This window comes from Larus michahellis, chromosome 12 (genome assembly GCF_964199755.1).
Source record: "Larus michahellis chromosome 12, bLarMic1.1, whole genome shotgun sequence".
NCBI classification, from domain to species: Eukaryota; Metazoa; Chordata; class Aves; order Charadriiformes; family Laridae; genus Larus; species Larus michahellis.
Window position 1 is genome coordinate 4819703 of NC_133907.1, and position 24886 is coordinate 4844588.

The following is a 24886-nucleotide window of genomic DNA, read 5'->3' on the forward strand; positions in this document are numbered from 1 at the left end:
GATGTCCAGATGGGACAGAGCACTCACGGTGTCAAACAAAACCCTCAAAACCACAAGAAAAAAACCAAACAAAACCCAAACACCCCTACTCTGTGCTGGCATTCAGCAGGAAAGATGCTTCCCGGGCGAGCCCGGCAGGAGGAGGGGTGCTGGGAGCGCGGGGGGATCCCTGCCCGGTCTGGGTTCAGCAGCCGCTGGGCTCCGGCATCGCTCGGCGCGTCGACGCGGGGAGACGAGCGCAGGACGGCGCACGGCTGAACCGCAGCCGCTCCGCCTTAACCTCTGCCAGTGCCTGGGCCCGCGTGGAGCCCCCGGCCACGTCGCAGCCGTGAGAAGCCGTGAGCAGCCACAGCTCCACCGGGAGCCCGGGGACTGGAGCTGGCTGCCTTCTGGCTCACTGATGGAAGCCTCCAGCCTGCACCCCGGATTTGGCCTTGCTGGTGAGAGGGCAACAAGCTCCAAGGACAACACGAGGTGTCCCAAGACCCCGAGCTCAGCCATGGTGCCCCATGGGCACTACCATCTCAGGACTGAGGTCTTTTATCACAAAAAATATGCAGAAAAGGCACCTCTTTCTCTGGAAAAAAATCACCCAACTAAACCAGCATCCAAGATAACAATTACCAGTTTCTTGCCGACAATATTTTCATTTTCCCTCCCTCCCTCCCCTCCCAGCTCTCAGGGTAAAAGTATTTGAAGAAGCCAGGGTGGTGTGGACAGAGACCAGGAGGCAGTTCCTACACTAACAACCCTCCATTCCTCTTCTCCTTTAGACCAAGGACGCCGAATCCTTGGTGCCGAGTCAAGACTAACTGCAATGCAGCAGGATGGGAATCCCGCAAGAAGCCGCAGCCAACGCTGGAGGCTCCGGCTGCTCCAGCCTTCGGCCCATCAGCCCTGGGTGTCCTGCCTTCCCCCCTGCGGCGGGGAAAACCACCACGCTGCAGCAGTAATTCGTTGCTCACAGTATTCCGATGGAAGCCCGCCTTGTCTCCTGCCCAGCTGCTCTTGGACCGCGCCATCGGCCTTTCGCTGCTGCCAAGGGACTGGGATTAAGTCACGCCAGGGGACTCAGCTGCAGCCCACTGGAATAACACAGCTCAGAAGGGCAGAGATTAGACCTGGTGACAACTGGGCATTGGAAGGGGGAGACGCGAGCAGTCATCCGGGGACTCTGGAGCTCCGGAGCTGCCCCCAGGTCCAGCCCTGTTCATCCAGCCCGTCATGGATGAACTACTTGTCATTGCAGCAGGAAAAGCCCAGGATGAGTCTGTGGGCAGCAAGGGGAGGATAAAATCCCCTCTTGTACTGGGTTATGTCAGCCTTCCTCGCCCGGGGGAAGCGTGGGGACACTTCCACATAGCACATGTTTCAGAGTGCTCATAACAGCTCCTAGCTGGGGAAAAATATTCTGCTTTTGAACCACAAACTACTCCTGGCAATTACTCAGCTAAAAAAGAGCTATAAAAAAAGCCAAACTCATTCAAGGCAGAAGATGTAGGCTCTGCGTCATCATCGCTACAAGCTGGAAAAGGGTCACCCTTGTTGACTTCCCTAAGTGACATCTGCAAGGCTCTAAAAAAAACCCGCCTGCAGTCAGCACGACTGCCCCAAGTCACGGCTCTTGGCTGACTAAGCACCTCTTCGCTGGCCACAGCGTCCGGTGGGGTGCGGGGACAGACTGGGGGCTCAGGGTGACACGCTTGGGTTGACCCAAGAGGCGTGAGCTTCACCCCGGCCGCACCGGCGGCAAATCCCAAGGCAGACAGGCCACGTCCCGCTGGCATTCAGCCTCGCCGCGGCGCACGGAGGCTGGTGTATCATGCGGGTGGCTGGTGTGCGATCGTGGGGCGAAGCACGTGCGAAAAAGGGGCAAGGGTAAACCGAGTCAGAAGGCGACGGTCTGGGACTCGCAACATCACCTCTCTCCTCCAAATGAGACTAGGAAAGGACTCTGGTGACAGAGATTCGTATAATAAAATAATTTCTTTGGTTTCTTTCTTTAGAAAACAGCTCTCACACACGGTATAAAAACAAGTAGTTTAGAAATAACTTTAAAGCCGGCTGTACCAGTGATTTCATGGGCATCCTACACCCAATGTGTGTCTCAAATGTTCTCAAAACAAAGCACAACAGACAAACATACATGAATCCTCTGCAGGAAATACTGTTAAATAACTACAAAAAACCACAACCAAACCAAACCTACACATTTTAAAACAAAGCCAGACAGTTGTCTAAAAAGGGAGAGCTGGGTTCTTCCGCAGAAAAAAATATAACCCTGGTCACACGTTTCTCTTCTGATAAAATACTGGCCCTTGCCGAGTGCTGGAAAATCAGCGGCCAGCACCCGGGGAGCGCCCAGGAGCTGCTGGCGCAGGGATGCTGCTGCATCCCGGCCCGGAGGCAGCGGTACCCACGAGCAGCGCGGGACCCCCTGCAGCTGCCACAGGGCGGTTTCACTCTGACCCATCGCTCATCTCGACGCTGCACTTCAAGTTAGGTTTGGAAAGATTAATAAATTAATGAAGCCACAGAAGAAAGGAAAAAAAAAACAACAAAACCAAACAAAAACCCAACCAAACAAAAAAACAAAGACCACCCAAAAAGTTCATGTCATGTTCTCAGTCCAGGAGGAAGCGCTCGCGGACCTTCTCCTCGATGGAGTGCAGCTTGGCAGCTCGCAGCGCGTCCAGCAGCTCCTTGGTGACCTCGTAGTGCCCCTCTTTGAGGTGGATGAGGAAGGCCCTGAACTTCTCCTGGATGACCGCCCTGTTCTCCAGCGCCTGCTTCCTAGGCGAGCGCTCCAGAATTTGCTGCAGGCGCTTCAGCTTTCTGATGGGGATGTTCTGGTACGCCACGAAGTCTATCATGGCTTGCTCACAGTCGTCGTCTCCTAGAGCTGATGGGAGAAAACCACCTGGAGGTTAGAGGGAAGGTGACATGGGACACCAGGAGAGCAGGTCACAGCCACACTGAGCTTCTCCGTGGCACTTCTGCCCAGAGAGATGGCAGAAGTCCCATCCCTGGAAACATTCAAGGCCAAGTTGGATGGGGCTCTGAGTAACCTGATCTTCATAAAATCATAGAATGGTTTAGATTCAAAGGGACCTTAAAGATCATCTAGTTCCAAAACCCCCTGCCATGGGCAGGGACATCTCCCACTAGACTACATCCATGACCTTCTTATGTTGGAGGCCACAGAGCTGGAGGCAGCACTGCAGGGGGGTCTCCCCAGAGTGGAGCAGAGGGGCAGAATCCCTCCCTCTCGCCCTGCTGCCCACGCTGCTGGGGATGCAGCCCAGGCTGTGGTTGGCTTTCTGGGCTGCCAGTGCACATTGCCAGCTCATGTTGAGCTTCTCATCAACCAACACCACCAAGCCCTTCTCCTCAGGGCTGCTCTCCATCCATTCTCTGCCCAGCCTGGATTTGTGCTAGGGATTGTTCCAACCCATGTGCAGGACCTTGCACTTGGCCTTGTTGAACTTCATGAAGTTCACACAGGCCCACCTCTCAAGGCTGACAAGGTCCCTCTCGATGGCATCCCTTCCCTCCAGCGTGTTGGGACAACGTCCCTACTCATTGCAGGGGAGGCTGGACTACGTGACCTTTAAAGGTCCCTTCCAACCCAAACTGTTCTATGATTCTATGACATTGTCCTCACCTGGGTGCTGCTCTCCAGTTGCAGCTGGGACCAGGGGTCCCAGCCCAGTGAGCCCTGGCCAGGAAACCTGCCACTCACAACCCTTCTTCCAGATTCGGGAGGGTATTTTAGCTCACGTGGCCACGTACATCCATGAACAGGAGCTGGGCGCCCCCTACCCTGCTCTGCCCACGCACGCGGGTGCCCAAGCAGAGCGCGAGCCCCTGCCCGAGGACGCGGCAGCATCGGGCTTGCAGGGGCTCATCCTTTGCCCAAGTCGAGGGGGAAGAGGGAGAGCTGCCGGCTGTGCTGCTGGCAGGTGTGCGGTGGAACAAGCGGGTCAGAATAAACATTTTGCAAGTGGAAAAAATGAGGTTGGAAGGAAGGAAGGAAGGAGGAGGAGGAGGAGGAAAGCACCGAATACAGTATCATGAACTGGCTGAGGCCCACCTCTGCCAGCCAACTGCCCCACAAGGCTGGGTCCAGCCCCCGCCACAGGCTGGATTTCCCAGCAGTGACCCATCCTGTACAGGGCAGTTAGGAAAACAATGTGTAAAAGTTCCTGTAATTTTGAAAAAGGTAAACATACCTTTTCCATGCTCCTCCCTGCTGGGGAGCAGGGAAAGAGGGAAAGTCCACAAAAAGTGAAGTAATCACAGTAAGTATTTACACATGTTATTTTTCCTGAAAGTTTCTATTTTCCCACGCAGATTTTTACATCTCGGGACAGGACAAGCTGCAGGCGCAGCCCAGACGGGAGCTTTTGGACAGACTCTGTCCCAGCTGGTTAAAGTGCCGCTGGAGCGCGTCCAGCGTAAGGAATGAAATCACAAAGAATTTTCAAGAGATCAAGGCCAAACGATTACTCAATCAGGGAGAGACCGGCCCAGTTTTGTGCCGTTGTAAACTGGGAACGGTGTCGCCGGTTAGAGCGGGGTGGGTTGGGCTCCCTTGCCCACACTCTGCCTCTCCTGCAAACTCGGGGTTTACATTGAATTGCTTCTGCAATTGCCGTTGCAGCCGGGAGGGAGGCAGGTGCCCGCACGCTTCCCGAGTGAAATCATGATTAACCAGAGTTAAAAATACCCCTCAGTTCCCATTGCTCACGGGTCTCCTCTCGCTCTATAAATAGCTGAAAGGCCGGTCTGGCCGCGGATGCTGCTGCCTAACGAGTGTCAGCGCACGTGCTGCTGATGCAGCCTTCACCTGACAGCCGCCCCCTCCCCGGGACCGCGTCCCGCTGATGACAGAGCTTTCCACCTCCGCTCTCCGGCGCGATCACGCTCCTGGCAAGGAGCTTGTGGCGTGAGTCAGGCTTCGTAAGCAGAAATGGCCCGCGTCGGCCGTGCCAGGAGAGGATGGAAAGGCAAGATCTCCTCTCGCACGCTGCTGCAGGGACCAGCCTCCTTGCTGCGTCACCACGGAGGAGACGCTCTTGTTGAAGCTCAAGCTTCGTCTTGATGGAAGAAAGAAATTTTTTTACGGTGAGAAGAGTCAATCCCTGGGACTGCCTCCCAGGGACGCAGCGGAGTCCCCATCACTGGAGGTTTTCAAGACACGGCTGGGCAGGGTGCCAGACGATCTCATCCAGGCTCCCTTTTCCGTAAAAGGTCGGATTGATGAACTTTCAAAGCCTGTTCTGGCATGGGCTGTTCTATGGCTCTATAATTGATTATTTTTTTTTTAGTAGTCCAAGGGTGCAGGTTCACTGGCACCCAGACCAGTCACATTGGATTTGTCCCCTGTGTATCTTGGCTGGATGCTCTGAGTAGAGCGGGTAGTTCGAAACGGCTGCCTGCTTCACCTCAGCTGCCATCAGGCCCTTGAGATGGTTTTCAGTCCCTTTCTCATCCCCTAACTTGTCGGGGTGCATGTTACAAAGCACCCCAAAGCCAGCCCTTCACTCTCCCCCCCCTTCTTTGCCCTATCTGTGCCTGCTGGCAGCTCCTGCTCAACCTTCAGCCTCCACCAAGGCTCAGCGCTACGTTTGCGCTATCATGGTGACACAGTTGGCACCGTGGCCCTACTTCTTCACCTAAGGGGTCAAAATCCACCCTACATTGAGCCTCCAACGTATCTTGGACTGTGCTCTATTTAATCTGCATGAGACAAGGTTTGCGGCCCCAATAAAACCTTCCTGGTAAATGGGGTGGAAGCCCGGGAGAAGGGAGCGCAGGAGGCGCACCAGGAGCTCAGCTGGGTGGCTCAGCCCTTCACACCGCGCCTGGTTACATGACTGCCGGCCATCGGTTACCACTGCGAGCTATCCGTGACAGCCAAATCTGTCCTCGTGTCCCAGTATCCCCGGTTATTCCAGTCCCTGGTAAGAAGTGGCAGCATTTCACTGCCAGCTCTTTGTTCTCACCGGGCAAGGAGCCTGCACGGGCTTTGGTTTGAGCAGTGGCCGTTGCTTAAGCCCTGCACCCTGTCCCTGCCCTACACGACCAACCCTAGAGGAAGAGGAAGGCAGACCGTCTATATTTTATCCATAATTACTATTAATTATGGATCCCTCCATACCGTTCCCAGCTATTTCACCTCATTTTGGATCTAAATAGGAAAAAGTCGCCAGAAAGTTCGCTCTCGCCCTGGCAGCACCGTGGTCCCAGCATCCCCCCTCCTCTGCCCGCGGCTCACCTGGTCCCTGCGTGCTGTTGCTTCTCCCCAGTCTGCAGGTGGTGCAGAGGGTGTCGTGGTACTGGTTGCCCTGCACGTTGGTCACCTTCCCTTGCTGCTCGCAGTCCTGGTGCTGCTGGCACGGCTTGGTGCTGGAGTTGGAGGAAGAGAAGAAGCCACGGGGGCATGCTTGGCACTGGGTGTCCTCAAAGGGTGTACCTGTGCACAGGGAGGCAAGGGGACAGTCAGCCCAGGGTGACAAGCTGGCAAGGGAGCAGGGGCAAGAGCTGGGGCCGATGCCGGCAGAGCAAAGAGTGCCAGATACCACTCGAGCACGAGAGTGATGCTTTGGAAATGATCACCGCCTGCAACTCCCCTAGGAAGCATCCATCTTTTGGGTGAACACAAACACTTTCCCCAGTCATTTCCCAAGCCAAAGCGTTTGGCACGTGCTGATAAATAGTCACCAGCCTCCAGACACAAGAGGAGATCCCATCTGCTACTGAAAAGGGCCACGTCCCGGGCAGGAGACACCAGCTGGGGCGATGGGTGAGCCGAGTGCCAAAGCAGCCCTTTGATTCACAGCAGAGTCAGGAGGCTCCTGGCCAAGTGAAAGTAAAAGTCGCTGAGAAGGTGAAAGCTCTGCTCACTTCTGCAGCGCTGCCATTTCCCACCCAGGCTCCGGGCCAGACCCGCCGCTGTTTCTCAGGGACAGTGCCACGCGAGCGAGATTGCATCAGGGCGTCTTACACATTCTCTGCGAGAAGACGGAAGGGCCCTGACGGCAGCAGATCTCACACCCCTTTTCATCTCCTCCTCATATATTTAGTTAAGGACAAGGTTTCTACCTTGTCACAACCCACTCGAGGCCATTGCTTTGGCTTTACCAGGACATGTCCTAGCCAGCCCAGCTGATGACCCCGACACCCGAGTCAGTATTTGCAAAGGGGAAACCCACAAGAAGCTCATTGCCCCCAGAGGAACTGCACATGGGTCAAAGCACCCGTCCAACCCGAGAACCAGCGAGGTCTGCCCGCAGCCACCGCTCCGCAATCACGGGGTCCGCACTGTCCCCATCCAGGGCTCTGCCCACCCGCGCTGGATGCTCAGTCCTTGCTGGTTCAGATGTCTGGGCTGGGATGCCATCATTCCCCACGCAAGAAGCCATTGGTAAAAAATAAACAGCAATGACAAAAAATTAGCTTCTCCTCAAATGGCCCAACTTGCTGGCAGGGCTCCTCAGTCCTACAGCCAACCCTCCAGCCAAATTTGATGTTTAATTTCAAAGGGCTTCCCCGCATTGCCTGGAGAACCAGCTCACCTTTGGCTGCATTACCTCATTTTGTAACAGTCACATCCTATAGAAAAATTAAACCCCGAAACTCAACCATAAGCATCAGCTGAAGGCAACAGGTATTCCTCCTCTGGCCTGGGAGCCTGGCGCTCTCCTGTGCCATGCACGGAAGGACTTCAAAAGCCTCCACGTTTCAAAGCACGGAGCAAGATAATGCTGTTTTTACTGCTGCTGCCCACACTGTTGTATTAGACCCAGCCGTGGTTCCCACATAGAGCCTGGTCCTCGGTGATTCAGGGGAGAGCGAGAGGGAAACACACACGTAGGCAACGTGTATTTTCAGAAAGCATGCACACACACAAATGGGGGTAAGGGAGCAGGCAAATTTGTGTGGGGAAACAGCGCAAAATAAACCCCCTAACATCCCCCATGACTTACAGCTCACCAGGGGACCGAGTCACGGACTCGTGAATCTCCCCCAGATGTGAATCGAAACTAGGCTGATTTTATGGTTTTGGAACCTCTCCACATATCCATTTCATGTTTTAAAAACAGCCTCTCAAAATTGCTCAATAAAAACCACAAAACCCAGCCCCAGAGCTACACACATTCACTGGCCCTACCCTTGCATCATTAGCAGCACTTTTCAGTCCAGATAGGTAGCATTCCCCGCTCCCTGGCTACCTGCCTGCAAGGAGAAGGGAGCTGACGGAGGAGTAGGAGCCGCCCGGACTTTTCCACCTGCCGAGAGCCCCGGCAGGACGAGCTGCTGCTCCGGGGACGGGTGAATCACAGCCCAGCTCTGCCTGTCGCGGCAGGCGAAGCAGGTAACCAGGATCGCCGTGCCCCATCTAAGCGCGGCGCTGGGGGATTTCAAAGGCTTTCAGAATGAAAGCAGGAGAAAACCCCTCCCCCCAACAAATCACTCCTTGGAAAAGGAGCCAGGAGCAGTTTCGCACGCCAGCGAGGACGGCACTGTGCTGGTGAGCAAAAAGGGACTAGGTCAGGCTATGGGCAATCACCAGCTGCTGTATTTCTCCTTGATTTTTAGCTCCAGCAGAGATTTCGGGGTGTGACAGAGCCTCACAAGCCCACACCCCACTGCCACAGCCGCCTGGCGAGGGTACTTACCCAGTTTCACTACGCCGAAGCCCAGCGGGCACTCGGAGTGCTTGATGCAGAACTCCATGTCCGAGTAGTAGCCCTCCTGGCACTGACAGACACGGTTGTGGGTGGCATTGCACTGCTGCACCTCCACCTGCTTCTCCTCGCAGATGACGTTACAGTACCGGCACTTCTCCAGGTAGTTCCAGTACTGCGTGTAGTGCAAATCCGGGCAGGGTGCGCACACCGTCTGTCTGTCCCTGGTGCAGTGCTGTGCCACGAAGGTCCCCGGCGGGCACTGCTGGCAGGTGAGCTTCTTCTTTGTCACAGCGTCTTTCCATTGGTAAGTGGGTTGGGCGCTGCAGCCGAGCTCAGCCAGGACAAGGAGGAGAGGGGCAAACATCCACTACAGCGAAGAGAGCGCAAAGGGCCCTTAGCTCCTCCTCTCACAGAGGCAGAAGCAGCAAACACGGCTGTTGTGTTACAGAATTCATTACTCTTGTAGATGCAATAAAGTATTCTCCCACCTGGTGCTCCCCCCAGTCCCGGGGGTAAAGCAACAGTGGTACCGGGGACCAGCCGCTGTGCCCCGTGTGCCTCCCCATCGCCCTCCACTTGCCATCCCAGGTGACAAAGCATCCTTCCCAAACAACGCTTCCCAAACCCATTTTGTGGTGCCTTCGCAACCCCATTTGCCTCATTTGGCACCAAAAGCAGCTCCAGCACATTCTCCTCCTCTTTGCAGCCCACTCGCTTCCCCACCATTTGGGGTGAGACCTTCGCAGACGGGAAGTTTCCCAAACTAGCAAATGCAGGGGTGCTCCATAGGAACTCAAAACTTTTTTTGAAACCCAGCTACTCAGTATAGGACCAGAGCATCCCAGGGACTTCTTCATCCTCCCTTTCCTTTTCAAAGCACGTGCGCCCAACCTTAAGAGCAGATGGTACGTTACCTTGGACGGATGCCTTAAATTTGGCACGTGGCAGGGCAGCATAGCACCGAGGGCTTCCGAGCACCGTGATCTGAAACCTGGGGAGTCAGGGAGGGTTCCTCAGAGGCTGGCACAGGCTCTGAGGAGAACAGCTGGGTTGGAGCTCCTCTCTGTAGCAGCAGCGCCGATCCAGCTGTCCAGCTTTAAAGCAGAGAGAGAAGAGACGGGTAAGGGCTGTTTGGAAAGGCTGTTTTCTCGTCTGCTTTTCAGACAGTCCTCTCTCTGAGGGAGATGCCGTCTCTCCCCAGCTCAGGGACAGAACAGAGTCTTATAACACGGCGGAGAACGGGCTCGCCGGTGGAAGGCTGCGACTTCTCCTGACGCACTCATCGCCCCGACATGCGTAAGCGCTCGGAAGAGGAAAATCACCCCCAGCCCGGGAGCAGGCGGGACCTGCAGCAGCGGCCAAGGACCGGGCAGAAGGGGGTGAAGTGGTGGGGGAGCAGCCGAGGCCTCCCTCCCTCCCCATCCCATCCCATCCCGTCCCGTCCCGTCCCGTCCCGTCCCGTCCCGTCCCCCGGGAGCGGCTGCCTTTCCGCCCTCCCTCCCCCCCCCCCATCCCATCCCATTCCCGGGAGCGGCTCCGCTCCCCGCCCCGCATCCCCGGTCCTCACCGCGCCTCTCCGCACCGCTCTCCTCGCCGGGCAGCACCTTTATAGCCCCGGGCCCCGGGAAAGACCCCTCTTGCGCAAGCGGCCGGCGGCATCCCGGGCCCGCCCGGCCCCCTCACCCCCGCCCGGCCCCCGCCGCCCGCTGCTCCCCGAGCGCTGCTTTCGCGCCCGCTTCTGCGTACAAGATGCGGAGCTCCGAGGGCAACAGAGCGTATTTACCTGGGCGGAGGGAGGAGGCAGGTGGGATTTGGGAATCTGCAAGTTTTATAGTGGTACGTTGAGGACTTTTTTTTTTTTTTTTTTTGGCTGGGGAAAGGCAGGGAAAGTCCCCTGCGAACGCGCTGTTCTCTGGTTGTAAATGATAAATAGCTTCCCAGGAACGGCATTTGTCTCTTGCTGTTGGGGACAAAGTTTGCCCCCAAATACAGCCCAGAGGGGTCATTGCTTGCCCTGGCCGTAAACACCGATTCCGGCACTGGGGGGGCTGCTGAGAACACGAGCAAGCCCCTGCTCTGCCCGGGGGCTCCGCTGAGAGACCCCATCCTGCCCCCCGCATGCTGTCAGGGCGCTAACCCTGCTAAAACAGCCCAGATTGTTACTGGTTAGGCAACGCATTCTTGAAGCCGGCTCAGAGCTTCAGCTGTCTCCTCTCAGGAGCACTGAGGATGACACTAACTCCCACCGCAACACTAAAACACGTACGAGTTACCTTTTGTGGGAGAACAACATCCAGCAGCGGAGGAGCTTGGCTTTTAAATATCTTATAGGTGACACTTTGCCATAAGTCTTGGACCCCGAGGATTTCAATGGAAACTGAACTTAGCTTGATAAGTACACTGCTTAGCAGAGCCAGCAGGGAGCATGTTTACCGATGCCTGCTCGCTCTGCATGGCCTAAATAGATCAGACTCATGTACTTTGTTCTTCCCCCTGAAGGCAGGAAAATCCCAGGGCACCGCTGCAAAGCGCTTTTATACGCTGGGAAGGCAGAGGCTGGCCATCCCTCCACTCCAGCTGTACCTGCTCAGGTACCACAAGCAGAAGGGGAAGGAGAAAGGGCACAGAATTTACCTATTCTTTGGGTTAAAAGGAGGAGTGCTCCTTACCGAGCCCATGCAGAGCACAGCGCACTCTGTATGCAAAAACCTGCTTTTTCATCTCCTCCCAAACACCATCTCTCCTATCAGGAACGGTGCCGCAAGGGAGAGTGGAAGGGAGTAGCTGCAACCGATTCCAACCAGCTAAATCAGAAAAAAGTTTAGCTTTTTTTTCTTGTTTTTAAACTTTCCAATCAATGGAAGAGAAGAAAAGACACCTACATATAAATCACATCCTAACACACAGAGCACTCAGCTGGGAAATCTGATGGGTTTTGTACTACAGCCCTGTTAATGTCCCAATTTGCCGTCTTCACCTGTGAAAAGGGCAAGAGAGCATGCTGTGATCCGCACCCTGGGCTGCTGTCGCTGCCCGTCACAAAACCCCCACCAGCTCCTCATGGCCTCTCCTACCGACACAGCCCGCGGCTCCCAGGACCCCCAGCCAGCCCCGTGCCTCAGGCAGGGCTCTGCTCATCCCCGGCTTGGCATGTGGAACAGCAGGCGTGTGACTGGGAAAAAAACAGTTGGGAGGTTTTAGACCAACAGAGCACCACCACCCGTCCCATCTCTTGAGAGAAAATAGGGATAACAACCATCAGCCAGCAAAGCCCTGCTTGCTCACAACGAAAGCATGTAGGAGACCAGTTTGAAAAGAGTAGCCAGTCCATAAACACACTTGCCTAATATGTACAACTTCTCAAACGTCGCCATGTGAAGGGCCTCTAAAATATCCTCCCAACAAGTCATTTTCTTTGGAACTGCCATTTATAGTCTGGCTGCTCTCACGTCAAGCTTTGCCGTCTGCTCTGAAGACCTCTGATGGAGAGAACCCCAGCCGCTGTCTTGGAAAACAGCAACCCTCGGTATCCCTGCCTGCCCCAATGCTGGGGGTCTGAAAAAACTTCCCCCCCCCATTGTTTGAGCTGCAAGAAAGGAATTCCACTCAGGAATACAGCTGCCCACAAGGAACACAGACTGGTTTTATAAGGCAGCCCAACGTTCTCTACAAAGGCTTCTCCAGCAGCTGTCACAATCCGTATTTTTCTCAAGCATCTCCCATCCCTCTGTGCACCCTCCGCTCTACGGGCTAGCTCAGGCCGCTGAGCAGTTATGAGCATCAAACACCAGATACAGAATCACTCAAAAATTTAGTTTGGAGAATTTTGTACTCCGTTTTGTGTCAGGAGGCCCAACACCACAGTGAGTGGCATTCTTCACATTTTGTTAGAGTTGTAACACACATGACCGAGCCGTAGGTCTGAGCTGCAACCCCGTACAGCCGCATCTTTCTCCTTTGCAAGAACTGGGCTCCTTATGTCCTCATCTCTCAGTGTTCCCAAATACTCTTCTCACACTTGTTCCCTCCACGTATAGCTACATCCGTTACATTAATATTATCCCACATATACAGCCCAGGCACAAACACCTTGTTTACACCCAGGCACTAACTAGGAGTCCTGAAGAGTAACGCAGGCTGTACCTAGAGGAGGTGCGCAGGCACTTGTTGGGGAAGAGGGAACGGAGAGCTCGTCCCCAACAGCCTCCCCCCGTCCTCCCGCAGCCCCTGAGGAGGAGGCAGTGTCTCATTCTCACAGACACCCCCTGAACAGGCATTCATGGAGAGTCGAAACCAGATCACGCACTCAAAAAGCAAACGCAAAGTCTCTGGAACCGTGAAGGAGCCATAGTGAGGAGGTAGGAGGACACGGAGGTTGTTTTGCTCAGGAGCCAGCAGCCAAATCAGTTAGCATATCACTAGAGAGAATTAATATTTGAGCATTTGCCTTCCGCAGCACCAGAATGAACCTCTCACCTCCAGGTGCCAGTCACTGGATCTGCAGACGGTGAATCTCTTGGACTTTATTCTTAATTCTGTTAAAGATCAAACCTACAAGAGCTAAACATACAATTTACAAAGAAAATCAAACCTGGTTTTCTGCTACCCAGAAGGAGAACTAAACCCCGATGGTCAGAAGGAATCCAAAGCTCCTTCCAGTAAGCTCAGTTTCTACCCGCCATGGTTAAAGAAGCAGCTCTGGCTCTAGGTGGAGTCAAAGGGGCTCACCGTTTCGGTCCGAGAGCGCTGCTGGGTAAGCGGGGGGCAGGGCCTGGGCACTGGCTGATTTTCACAGGCCACTCTAAAATGGATGTTAATTCTACTGCTGGTTTATCTCAGTCACTTGCAGCTCCTCAAAGTAATGCTGATGATATGTAACACCTTTTGACATAATGCCCGAAGCAAGGATTACTGGGGCTTTGCTTCCTCAGTATGAATCACCTCAGTAATTAAAGGTATCAATTAATCTCGCAGCACTCCCCTGGGACTCCCTCTGGGACTGAGGCATGGCCTCTGGAGGGTATTTCTTTTGGGTGAAACTCACCACCGGTTTGAATTAAGCACGACGGCCCACACTGCAGCTCACCCTGCAGCACGGGGCAGGAGAGTTTAAGCTCTGCTGGAGAGTTTAAGCGAGACCTTTATTGTCGGAGGCGCGTCCCATCCGAGGACAGGCCGGCATTTCAGAGCAGCCTCAGCGCAACACCAGCACGTTTCTTTCTCTGATGGGCAGAAAGCTGATCTCAGTCTTCCTAACATGGACTTCACATGGTTCTTCAGGCTGTTACCAGCCCTCTTTCTGACACATCCAAACTCTTCCAAGAAGCTGCAACAGAAATCAAGTCATCCAGACTTTTGCAAACTTGTGAGTCGGTTGAAATGATGAACAGTCATACCGCGATGTTTGTGAAAGGATTACACAAAAGTAATCTGAACGGCTTGGTTTCTTCCTCGTCTCCCTCTGTATTCTGCTTAAAGTGAAAGAAAACCCACCAAAGAACATCTGGTTACACCTGTTAACAGATGGAGGAACCCACAAGACAAAGGTAGGTGGCACATCCTGGGTGGCACCTCATGGCAGTCCCTGTACCCTAGTTGTGACCAGTGCTGGGACGGATGCAATGCGCCAGGGAGTACGCAGCTCCTCACCACGCCGCAACGTCGTACCATCAATGAATTTCATTCTGAATTCAACGATGATAAAAATTTGTCAGATTAATACTTAGAGAGTGAAATACCACATCAATGGCACAGCAAGGGCTTCCCCAGGCAACCTCCATCTTTTAGGGAGATACGAGTCTGGCAGAACAACAACCTTCAATTAATCTGTTTCTCTCTGTTCTTTTACTCGCCAAATGAACCTCCCAGAGTGGGTTTATGGGGTCACTGCCCGATCACTGGAAAGAACAACTCAACTCACTGCTGACGTTCTGACCTGCAGAGGTAGCTTAGAAAAGGAATTCAGCATCGTATTCTCATGGCTGTGATTTCATTTCCCCACACAGGGCATCATTTCACACTTCCGAGAGCTTCAGGGCAACGGCAGCACTGCTTTTTGAAACTACTTTTGCAAAATCAGTTTTCTCACTAATATTCAGAGAAAAATCTGAAAAGCAAAGAAATTCCTCTCTCTCTGTTAGTAGCCACTTCTCCAAGCAATAACACAGTTCATCTCTTTCCGGATAAAACAGTTGCTTTGTTATTTTTGGTCTCTTTCCCAAGTCCTTTCAGCTTTATTTGGGAAAACAATGGCAAAAAAATTTTCAATGACACACCGCTAAAATTGGAGACAATATTCCAGGTATAGTCATAGGACTGCAAGGCAGGGGCAATAGAAAGATTAACATCTACTTCCTTCATGATCTGTAACTCATGTGTCATTTGCTTCCCAAAATCAGCAAGGAGTGTCCATGATAGATTTCCCTCTCCCCGAGCACGCAGAAGTTTGGATCAGTTCCTCTAACCACTTATAGCAACATAGATTTTTCTGAAACAATTCGTTTTCACTTTCTGGTCTTCATAAATAATGTATTCGCTCTGTCTCTCCTTCTTGTAAATCCAGCTACTTCAAGGATGACAGAAAATCTCTATCTGCAGCACGCCCTGACAGCTGGTTCCTGGAGACCCTCTTCTTCAAGGCTTCATTGGAAGCAGCTTTATTGCTGGGACAGGGGTGAGAGGAAGCAAGACTCTAAACACATTTAGGAGGACCACACCAAGGTCATGAAAGACTCAGCGACACACAGGCCTCTGAACGTTTCTTTGGAAGATGGGGGCTGGAAACACATGCACGTAGTCCTTTGTGAAAAGCAATTCTTGAGCAACCTGCTACCGTCAACACAGCGCTCTGCTACCGGGCAGAGGCTGGGGAGCTGGGAATGGGAAGGGCCAGAGGTCTGATTACTGGTCAGATAACATCGCTGCTGGGCGTCTGCCATGAACCAGGCAAGGATGCCCTGGAAGCCCCACCATAAACACTCTCCTAACAGGTAACGGGGTTGCTATTTAGTAATGCCAAGTGATCTACGAGGGTAGAGACCTTGAGACTTACCCTTAGTTCAGAGTTGTGGTCTCCCTCAAGAGGAGTTCCTTTGGGCTTACACTAAAACCTGGTGAAGGACAATACCACATAAAAGACTATTTGCCCATCACCGGTCAGGATTGCAGCAGTTTGCCTTTTTTTTTTTTTTTTCTTTCAATTGATGGGAATAACTTCTCAGCAAACCTCTCCAAGATAGGTGAGGAATGACAGGATCATTAAATTCTGTTCATTATTAAAACTAAAACTAGGTGATGAGGAGACAAGGACAACCCTCCTGCTGGCTGGATGCTCTCTCATCACCACCAGTACACGTTAGTGTCCATCTGCCCTGCCCGAGAGATGCTGACAGGAGGGAGACTTCCAGACCTGCTGCAGTGCAATTCCCACAACACCAGAAAGCAGCAACAAAACCAGACCGGTTCCAAACCGATTCCACCTGCAAAGAGCAGATTTGCTGATGGGGATATTGACGTGTTTCAGAGCTTGCCGGGGTGGGTTCAGCTAGCGAAGGCACCTAACAGTGAATCTCTTCAGCAAGATGATCTAACTGTTGAGGAATAAAAGAAGGAATATGTACATCTCTTGAAGGCACTGAGATATTTTAAGGCAGTTCCTCTGCCCTGTCTCAGTAACGACAGAGCATTCCCAGGTAGGAGGAGTCTCCAGAATTAAAACAACTCCAGTGGCAAGGAAAAAGCACAGCTAGGAAACTATTCTAGTTGAGAGGAAAAAAAAAATTAGTGTGTAATAATGTTTGTCCCAGCAAATCACGCATACCTTTTAAGTATTTCCTTTAGCCTTGCTAGATCTTACAGCATTTTTGTAGTCTATAGGAGATAATTTCCATCAGGCAAACCTAAACAAAGCCATCATTTCATCGCCTCGCTGAAGATGTTCAAAGCTTCGCTGAAGGTGTTCAAAGCTCATGTCCCGTGCTGTGGTTTCCCTCCAGTGGCATAAGCAGCAAGCTGCAGCTCTCCCCAGGGAGAGCTCGTCCCTATCTTACCACTAAATAACATTTTACTGTTCACTGCTCCCAGCCTTCACTCAGCTCTTAGACCTTCCCTTCCACTGCCTGCCCAGGCCGAAAGAATGCACCAAGAATTCAAAACGAGCGTTTGAAAGAAGCGGCAGGGACCAGCTCGGAAGCAGCTGCGAGGTTTTACCCCACGTAGAGAATTCAGATTACCCCAAAGCTGCCGACTGCAAAACATCAGCACTGACCTGATCTGCTTCCCCTGAGAGCATCCTCTTTTTTTTTTTTTTTTTTAAAACATCTATAATGCAATCATTATTGCCATACTTGTTAAAAAAGCAAAAGAGAACTAATGATAAAGATTAGTGATAAAGATTAATAATTCAGAATTGATAAGAACACTCAGGGCATGACTTGTGTAGCTGCAACCTCAACAAATAAAATTAAGCACATTTCAGGTATGGAGTTGCTTTGGTTTTGGGAAACAAAGTTGTCTTCCATGTTTCTGGGAAGATTTCAGTCCAGCAAAATGCAGCTTTTCCATCATTAAACACAACGCAGTCACCACGCTACAGAATTCAGAGTCCTTTTGAAAGACAGGAGTTTAACACTACGGCCTTCTTGACACCACCACTCCAAATCTTTTTCTGTTCATTTTTACAACACATACATACATTCAAGTATTTTTTCCTACTTACATTTCAAATACCTAGGGTTTTCTCTGCATTATTTATTCTTGTTTTCAGAATCTTAACCCATATCGGTAGTGCACTGAATAGATATATGGATAGAAGGTAAAATTCATTCACTGATTTAGAAGTCAGAATATATGCCAGCCCCAAATCACCTTCATTCCTGTTTAAATCTTCATTATTTCCAATTATTAGTTAATGAAGTACAGAAAGTTCCTGTTTCACTGCCATTTAAGAACGCCACTTTTCCTGTTCTTCTGATAGTCTGACCGCAGTGAACCCCGACTTGAAAACATGCATGTTATTTGACATCTTAAGGCACGAGAGTCAGAGTATCACAGGCACTACCGGGCTGTTTCTAGGTAAAGTGGATTCCAATCGGAAAAAAGAAATTTCTCAATGAGGACCAATATCCCAGCAACTCCGAGATTTGAAGTGACATCGGTTTTGAATTCTATAAAACCCAATGGTTTTGTATCTGGTAATTTTATTTTTTTTTTTAAATCAAACAAAATCTAATCAAGTCAAAAATGGTTTTATTTATAGCTTAATTTATAGCAGCTACTAAAGATTTAAAATTGGTAAGTTTTTCAGGTTAACCACTTATATCCACTACTCACAGAGAGTGGAAGCATTAAGGAATTTTTTTTTTAACCCATCTAACATGATTTAAAGTTTTAAATCAATTCGTTCCTTTTTCTTCGTGGAAAGTAAACATCAGATAACACAGGCACAATGGAAATATCTGTACTGAGCAGAAAATAAAGCCTCCTTAGTAGCAAGTTTCCAAAAAATCCCAGCATGATGGAAAGAATCAGGCTTTGAGGTGCGCAGCAGACACAAGGGAGAGTTTCTGCTCACCACCCAACCACTGGAATTTGCTTTTAAAAAGTCATTCTTTCAGTATCTTCTGGTATTGGAGACAGCAGCTGCTGCCAAACACCAAGCAACGAATGTGAATCACTTCTTCCAGGAACACCAGTGTGGTAAGGATGGGTAGTCTGGTCTCCTTATTTAGCCAGCTCAGTTCCACTGTAGTACTCTTGCTAGGGTTTTTCCAGGATCTGGTATTACCTGAAGGGCCCATGAATAACAGCCCAGGATATAAAATTTCAGCCTAAGAGTGGCCACAGTAGAATTTATAGGCTAATAAAAATAAGAAATTAACCTTCTTAGTTCCAACAGAGGACAATACTCTGCTTTGTCTCCTGCCAGCGCTGCAGGAGAGAGACCTTTCGGACTTGATCACCTTTGTAGGAAGAAACGATACGTGTTGGTGCACAGCGTGAAACCCAGAGCCAAGGATCAAAGACATTTAAAAGAACCTTTGTCCTGCTTCTGTTCAGGTTGAGAGCGAGAGTGCAGCAATTTCCTTTGCTGATACAAAATACTTGCCCTTCCTGTCAGTGAGATTATGACCAGAAGAAAACTTGGATTAATCGCTGCTTTTTCACATCACTCTGGCACCCCGGGCACTTCTTCACCATCTATATAAATAAATGAACAAAATACATAGATAATATATTAAATTTCTCTGTCAAGTTTGTTATTGTCCAGTATGAACTATAAGCCACGCTAGTCATTTGACAGTCCCCAAGATATCGTACCTACTATTTTTAAATGCAGCGTTACTGTTCAGTCAGTTATTTAACTGCTAGTAATACAAAGGAAGAAAAAGAAAGTCTCACAGTACAGTAACAACAAGCTTTTTACAGCAGTTGTCTCAGATCAACTACAGCAATGACATACCTGGAACACTGAAATACAGGAACAAGGAAATACAGAGCTTGCAAGAGCTGTTGTGAAGCACAGCTGTACTTGTTATTAGCAAAATCCTGTAAGATAGCTTAAGAGTTCCCTGAAATCCTGCTTCCTCTTGCACAGATGAGAAGGAAGTGATTTCCTGGGCATACCAGGACATAGGTGATACACGTGGTCATGACCAAGAGTTTTGCAGGGGAACCATGTACGTTTATTTCTTCATGCCGTTACACACCTTTCTCGGTTAACAGCAGAAGACTGGGCATATGAGGCAACTATTTCTCCACCCAGGTTTCAGTTTGCTTCTTCACTAATCTTAAATTTTAAGGTCTGGTCTTTAGCCATTTGACCTGCAGATGAACCCCAACCGTTCTTTTTCTATCTTGAAAATTACTAGTAAAACTAAAACGCTCTGCTTATTTCAAAAGTGAGAAAGTAAAAAAATTTTCGGAAAAATTACTCTTTGTGAGCAAATCACCAGCTCAGTAGGCTAAAGTGATGGTTACCTGCATCAGTGGCACTGTGCAGGCTTCCCTGCAGTATTAAAGTTAATCACTGTAACAAAAGATGTAGACTGCAAAGTAGGTTTGAGCACCGGTATTTTGATTTTAGAAACATTAATTGAAATGCCATAAATGGAGGGGGAGAGGAAAAGTCATCTTACCTCCCCGTAAACAGTGATTTGTCAAAGAGCTCTGAAAATTTTAAGCGTAACGTATAATTGTGAAATCTTATATTATTTGCCCACATTACAGATAGTCCAAATGAGAATAAATCAGTTTCTCTTGGAATACTTGCAAAAAGAGCATGAATAAAAGATGCACTTAAACATTGAAAAGCAGCAAGAGACCTCTGCACAGAAAACTAAACCCAAATGCAGCGTATATCGGCAAAGTCTTGGCAAGGCTTCCCCTAACGCATTGAAAAACACCCGACGTGCACCAGCACTAATCCCTCTTAATACCCCTCCAGCTGTAGCAAATTCTGTCTGCTCCTCCAAAAGCTTCCAAAACGTTCCAAAATTATTCACTGCCTCTCGCCTCCACTAAACTATTTCAGTAAAACAACAATTTGGAAGAGACATCACAATTTGCAAAACCCAAGTCATTGCATTTTAAATGACAGGCTGTTAGTCACTTCCTCAGAGGACAATATAGGCTAAAGAGCTTTTGGGCTGAAGAAACATAGTGAGTAACTTCTTAGCAAAGATAAAAAGATGAGTTTTCAATCCCAGCCCAGTCAGTGGTGACAAAGCCCAGTGCCATCGGATGAGACTTCAGAGCTCAGACACAACAAACATGGTTGCTCATTTCCTGCTGGTAAAGGTGCCTCTATCACAACCACGGCCCTTGTCAAAAATGGAGTCAATTGTCTGTACAACCAACACGTGGGTAGGAATGCAGATGAAAGTGGTACGAGATGGTCCCTCTGGGAACGGTTTCACAGAAACGCGGAATAGCCTTCTTCCTGTTTGCCATCCTCTGCTCTCAACCAAGCTGTTCTTCCTTCTCATCTGCATGACTAGCAGAAAACAGTTTTGCCTCATCCCTGGGAGAAGCATTTCTCTCCATCAGTCCTCAAGTAATACCCCAAACGACGACATATTTGACTTTTCATTAACCAAACTGCACTTGAATCGTGTCATAAGCAAGCTAACGTTACTGTATACTGAGAACCATTCATCATTAGAAAAGTATGCTATAAGTGAGGTAAGAAAAGGTGACGAGACCACATAGTTTCATGTTCTCCACAACAAAGACTAGAATGTCAGTCATGCTGAGCCTTGAGAGGTGCCTGAACAGTAGAGCAAAAGGTCTCAGCTGCTGAGAAGACGCTTCTTACATCCTCCACACCCAATAGTTTGTTGTTCAGAGCAAGGGGAAAAAAAAACATTCTTAGAAATAAGGACTTTGATGTATGTTGTCTACGGAGGAGGCAAATGGCTCATGCTGTTGGTGAAATGTTGAGCAGAAAGGCTCCAAAGGTGCACTTACGAAGGACAGGATATCCATGGTGTGTTTTCTTGAGAACTGCTAGCATATTTTGTTTGTCCTTTTTGAACAAGTGGGGCGTTAAACTGAACTAGCAAGAGGCAGGTTCAAAATGACAACGAAAAAGTGAGGTGGTTCCTCACATAACGTTCGGCTAAGCTGTGAATTGCCTGCCGTAGGACACGGATGACAAGTTCATTTGTGTTCAAACGGAACTAGACAATGCAATGGAAATGCATCAGAGGTTTCTTATATACAGAAACAATGTTTGGCTGAGGGATTTTTTTTGTGCTGCAAATAGCTTTGGGGCCGAGAGACCACCTGGAAGAATCATCACTCATGCCTGCCACGTTCTTTTATCCTTTCCTAGCCATCCTTTTTTGGCCACTGTCAGAGACAGAACGTTGGGCTGGATGGAGCTTTACTCTGACTCAGTATGTCTGCTATTATGTTCTGATTATTTGCTTCAAACTATATCCGTCTTCCCTGATCTTTACAAATTCTAAGACTGTATTTACCTCACAGGGCTGTGGTGTGCTACCACAAAGCAAAGCTCTGATTCACCTTGCTAAGAAAAACACAGATATTTTCTTTCCCTGCCATCACCTGATACAACGTGGGATGAAGTTTCACTATAACTAGGCAAGATGATTCAGGTAAGTGGCAAATATAGAAGCCATTAATAACAAATGACCCATGGGAAATGGCTCGTTTCCTCAATCATGGCTTTGTACTAGAAATCTGAATAGAACAGGAGGAATACTTCAAGTTGTAAGGGACTTACAATGATCACCTAGTCCAACTGCCTGACCACTTCAGGGCTGAACAAAAGTTAAAGCGTATTATTAAGGGCATTGAGGTATCAACCACCTCTCCAGGAAGCCTATTCCAGCGTTTGACCCTCTTGGTAAAGAAATGTTTCCTAATCTCTAGTTGGAACCTCCCCTGGCAGCTCTGAATGGCTCCCACTCGTCCTGCCACTGGATCCCAGGGAGAAGAGGTCAGCACCTCCCTCTCCACATCCCCTCCTTGGGAAGCTGGGGAGAGAAATAAGGTCACCCCTCAGCCTCCTTTCTCCAAACTAGACAAACCCAAAGTCCTCAGCCACTCCTCCTAGGACGTGCCTTCCAGGCCTTCCACCAGCTTTGTGGCTCTCCTCTGGATGCATTCAAGTACCTGAATCTGAAATACAGTCTGATCTAGTAGACCAGACCATTTTAATCCCCAGACTAAGAGTTGCGCAATCAGATAAATGAGCAATTAAAAAAATTTTAGGCTGAGCAGGTTCTGCAGTTCTGCGATTTATCTATGAACTATGAAAATGCACATTAACTTGGCATTAAGGAGAAAACCAGACCTCAGAATCACCAATTTCGAGACAAAAAACACAGAACAGGGCAGTACAGTTGCTCAATATACAACAGTCCTAATTTTATGGATTCTTAAGCTGACGAAACAACAATTACAAGATAAATCTTACTGGCAAAAGGGGAGAGTTTTTCCCCAGACATTTATAAGGTAAAAATTTGTGGGCTGAGATAACATGATCTCCCTGTGGGATGATAAACACTTGCCTAACGAAAAAAAACTCCCCGGGGAGCTCATTCTGTTCCTTAATCAACTCAAGTCTCAAGCAGCAGAGATTACAAACACATGCCAATAAAATTCTTGTCACAACTTTCTCAGAGTCTTCTCTGAAGTGCAGTATGTTGACTGTCAGATGTTGATCCCCATTATACTTCAGCATGAAAGGAACAAGTGAGTATTCAGCGGTAATGTCTATTCAAGGCAATTGGTTTGACTGCCCAATCTGCAGCAAACACAAGGTGTCTTCCTTTCGGTTTCTTGTACACTCTTACGTATATTCCTTATCATCAAATACTTTTGGATTTTAACATTTTTAAAGAAATATGGCACAGAAGACTGAGGACAAAATTTTGTTGAACAGCTGTTCTGAATTCCCTCTAGGAGATACATGTCTGAGAACATCAGTCTGGACATTATTCTGTATTCCTCTCGGACCAAGTCTGTCTTGGTTGCTATATTTTATTTTGATGTTAGTATACTGCTTATTTTCTACACTTAGCTGACATAATTCAGTGTCTTCTTCCTGCGAAAAAGACCTTTCTCTGTAACTTGGAATGACTGATTATTTTCTACACGCTTATAGATTCACAGGTTGAAGAAATTTCTTTTCCTTCCGTCCTCTTTTTGTAGGTGCCTCCATTGATTAGTAGCCGCCTTTATCACCTATGAATGTTTAGAAAGCACTCAACTCTTGTATTAGACTTCCATTCCCAGGGCCATAGGTTATTAATACCTGGCTGCCAAATCAAATATTGGGTAAGATGCCACCAAACACATGCACTGGGGGATCGGTTACATCCTCTTACCTAAAGAATTTCAACCAGAAAAAACAAAGGACAGGATAACAGAGGAGATATCTGAGCATGAGTTTGCCTCATCTCATCGTGATAGTGCTTTAGAGTAGGGTTTCAGATGGGGAAAATTATGAAACTAAGCAAGGAAAAAAACCCACTAAAATAAAGGTTCAGATGTAGAAAAAAAATAAATATTTTTTTCAAGTTGACTCCACAGATTGTTGCCTGCATCGCTCTAGACAGGAAAACATTTGAAGGAAGCTCAGAAGGAGCTGCAAAGATGTAAAAGAGACAGCATAAGGCAGCGGTCTGCCTCCAATCACATCGCAGAACATGGGAAGTAATGAAACAAGTGGTAAATCTTCCATCAGGATTTAGGTGTTTTCTCTGTAAACAGAGCAAGTCTGTTTCCCGGGCTGTCCACATGGTTCTCCTGAAAAGCACAAAATTCACCAGCAGTTTCAGGAAAAACCGAAACCGGTAAATCAAGATAACCTTTAAGAACTGCTCCCAGCATGTTTTGCAGCAAGTGAAGTCACATAATGGACATTTAAAAGGCACATCATCCTCAGATTTGCAGTTAGAGCACTGGAATCTTCCTAGAACACAGGGAGGGCGGGGAGAGGGGGAGAGAGAAAGAGAGGGAGGAAATGACTAAATTCCAGTAACTGTGAAATTCTCATGCGTACGTTTTCAGCGCAGTCCAGAAAACAATGACCATGAGCTTTACGAACTACCTCAACAGTGCAATACCTGCCCTGTTACGCTATTTCTTTTGCATGATCTCACTCAGTCTCTCGGTGCTTCAGATCCGCATTTAGAAACTGAGGTTACATCCTCACTTTACAAGGAAGTTGTTGAGAAAAATCTGTAAGTTCTTAGGAAACTATTACATCATTGTGATAAAGACAATGAAGTACTTTGAGAAAACGTATGCAAGGGGCAGAAAGTACAATTTCTACTTAGCAAACCATGGTAATCATTGCACCTGAGCAAATACTGGCATGAGCCAGTCATCATTTAATGGATCATGAGCAAAATTATCACTTCTATAACGTATCTTTATTCCTAAGTATTAGAGAATTGCATCCAAAATCTCACCTATACCTACCACACTCTGGCTCCATTTCTAGGGGAAAGACAGGCACAGCTCCAGAGCCCGTGGGTGCTCTCACGTTACTGGTTTCTTTTGATACTTTGGTCTCTGGCAATTCAGGTTTGCTTTTCTGGTTAAAGCAGAAGGAGGAAATCTTTCTCTGAATTTTTTCCGGCACCTCACCCTTAGAAGTGGCCGCATCTGGTTATAAAAAAAACCAAACACAACAAAACCCAACCTAGCACACAAAA

The 24886-nt window shown here is 49.1% G+C and overlaps 2 protein-coding genes across 3 annotated transcripts in view; both read right to left on the reverse strand.

The window, feature by feature from the left end:
- Nucleotides 1-1954: 1954 nt before the first annotated feature.
- TNFRSF6B (TNF receptor superfamily member 6b) lies at nt 1955-10369 on the reverse strand. Its single transcript, XM_074605443.1, has 5 exons — nt 10264-10369; nt 9611-9790; nt 8685-9063; nt 6281-6478; nt 1955-2902 (listed from the first exon to the last, which is right to left on the reverse strand). Exons 2-5 carry the CDS (start codon nt 9650-9652, stop codon nt 2625-2627), a joined length of 897 nt encoding a protein of 298 aa, XP_074461544.1. The 5' UTR covers nt 9653-9790; nt 10264-10369; the 3' UTR covers nt 1955-2624.
- Nucleotides 10370-17907: 7538 nt separating this feature from the next.
- The window catches only part of RTEL1 (regulator of telomere elongation helicase 1), a 50377-nt gene continuing 43398 nt past the window's right edge, over nt 17908-24886 (reverse strand). The window contains exons 34-36 of one of the 2 annotated variants that reach the window (XM_074605000.1): nt 24651-24836; nt 24035-24138; nt 17927-18893 (exon numbers count right to left, since the gene is read on the reverse strand). In XM_074605000.1, the coding sequence (XP_074461101.1) occupies nt 18819-18893; nt 24035-24138; nt 24651-24836 (365 nt within the window). In that variant the 3' untranslated portion in view covers nt 17927-18818. Of the gene's footprint in view, nt 18894-24034; nt 24139-24650; nt 24837-24886 lie in introns of both variants that reach the window. The other variant, XM_074605001.1, reaches the window with a different exon arrangement.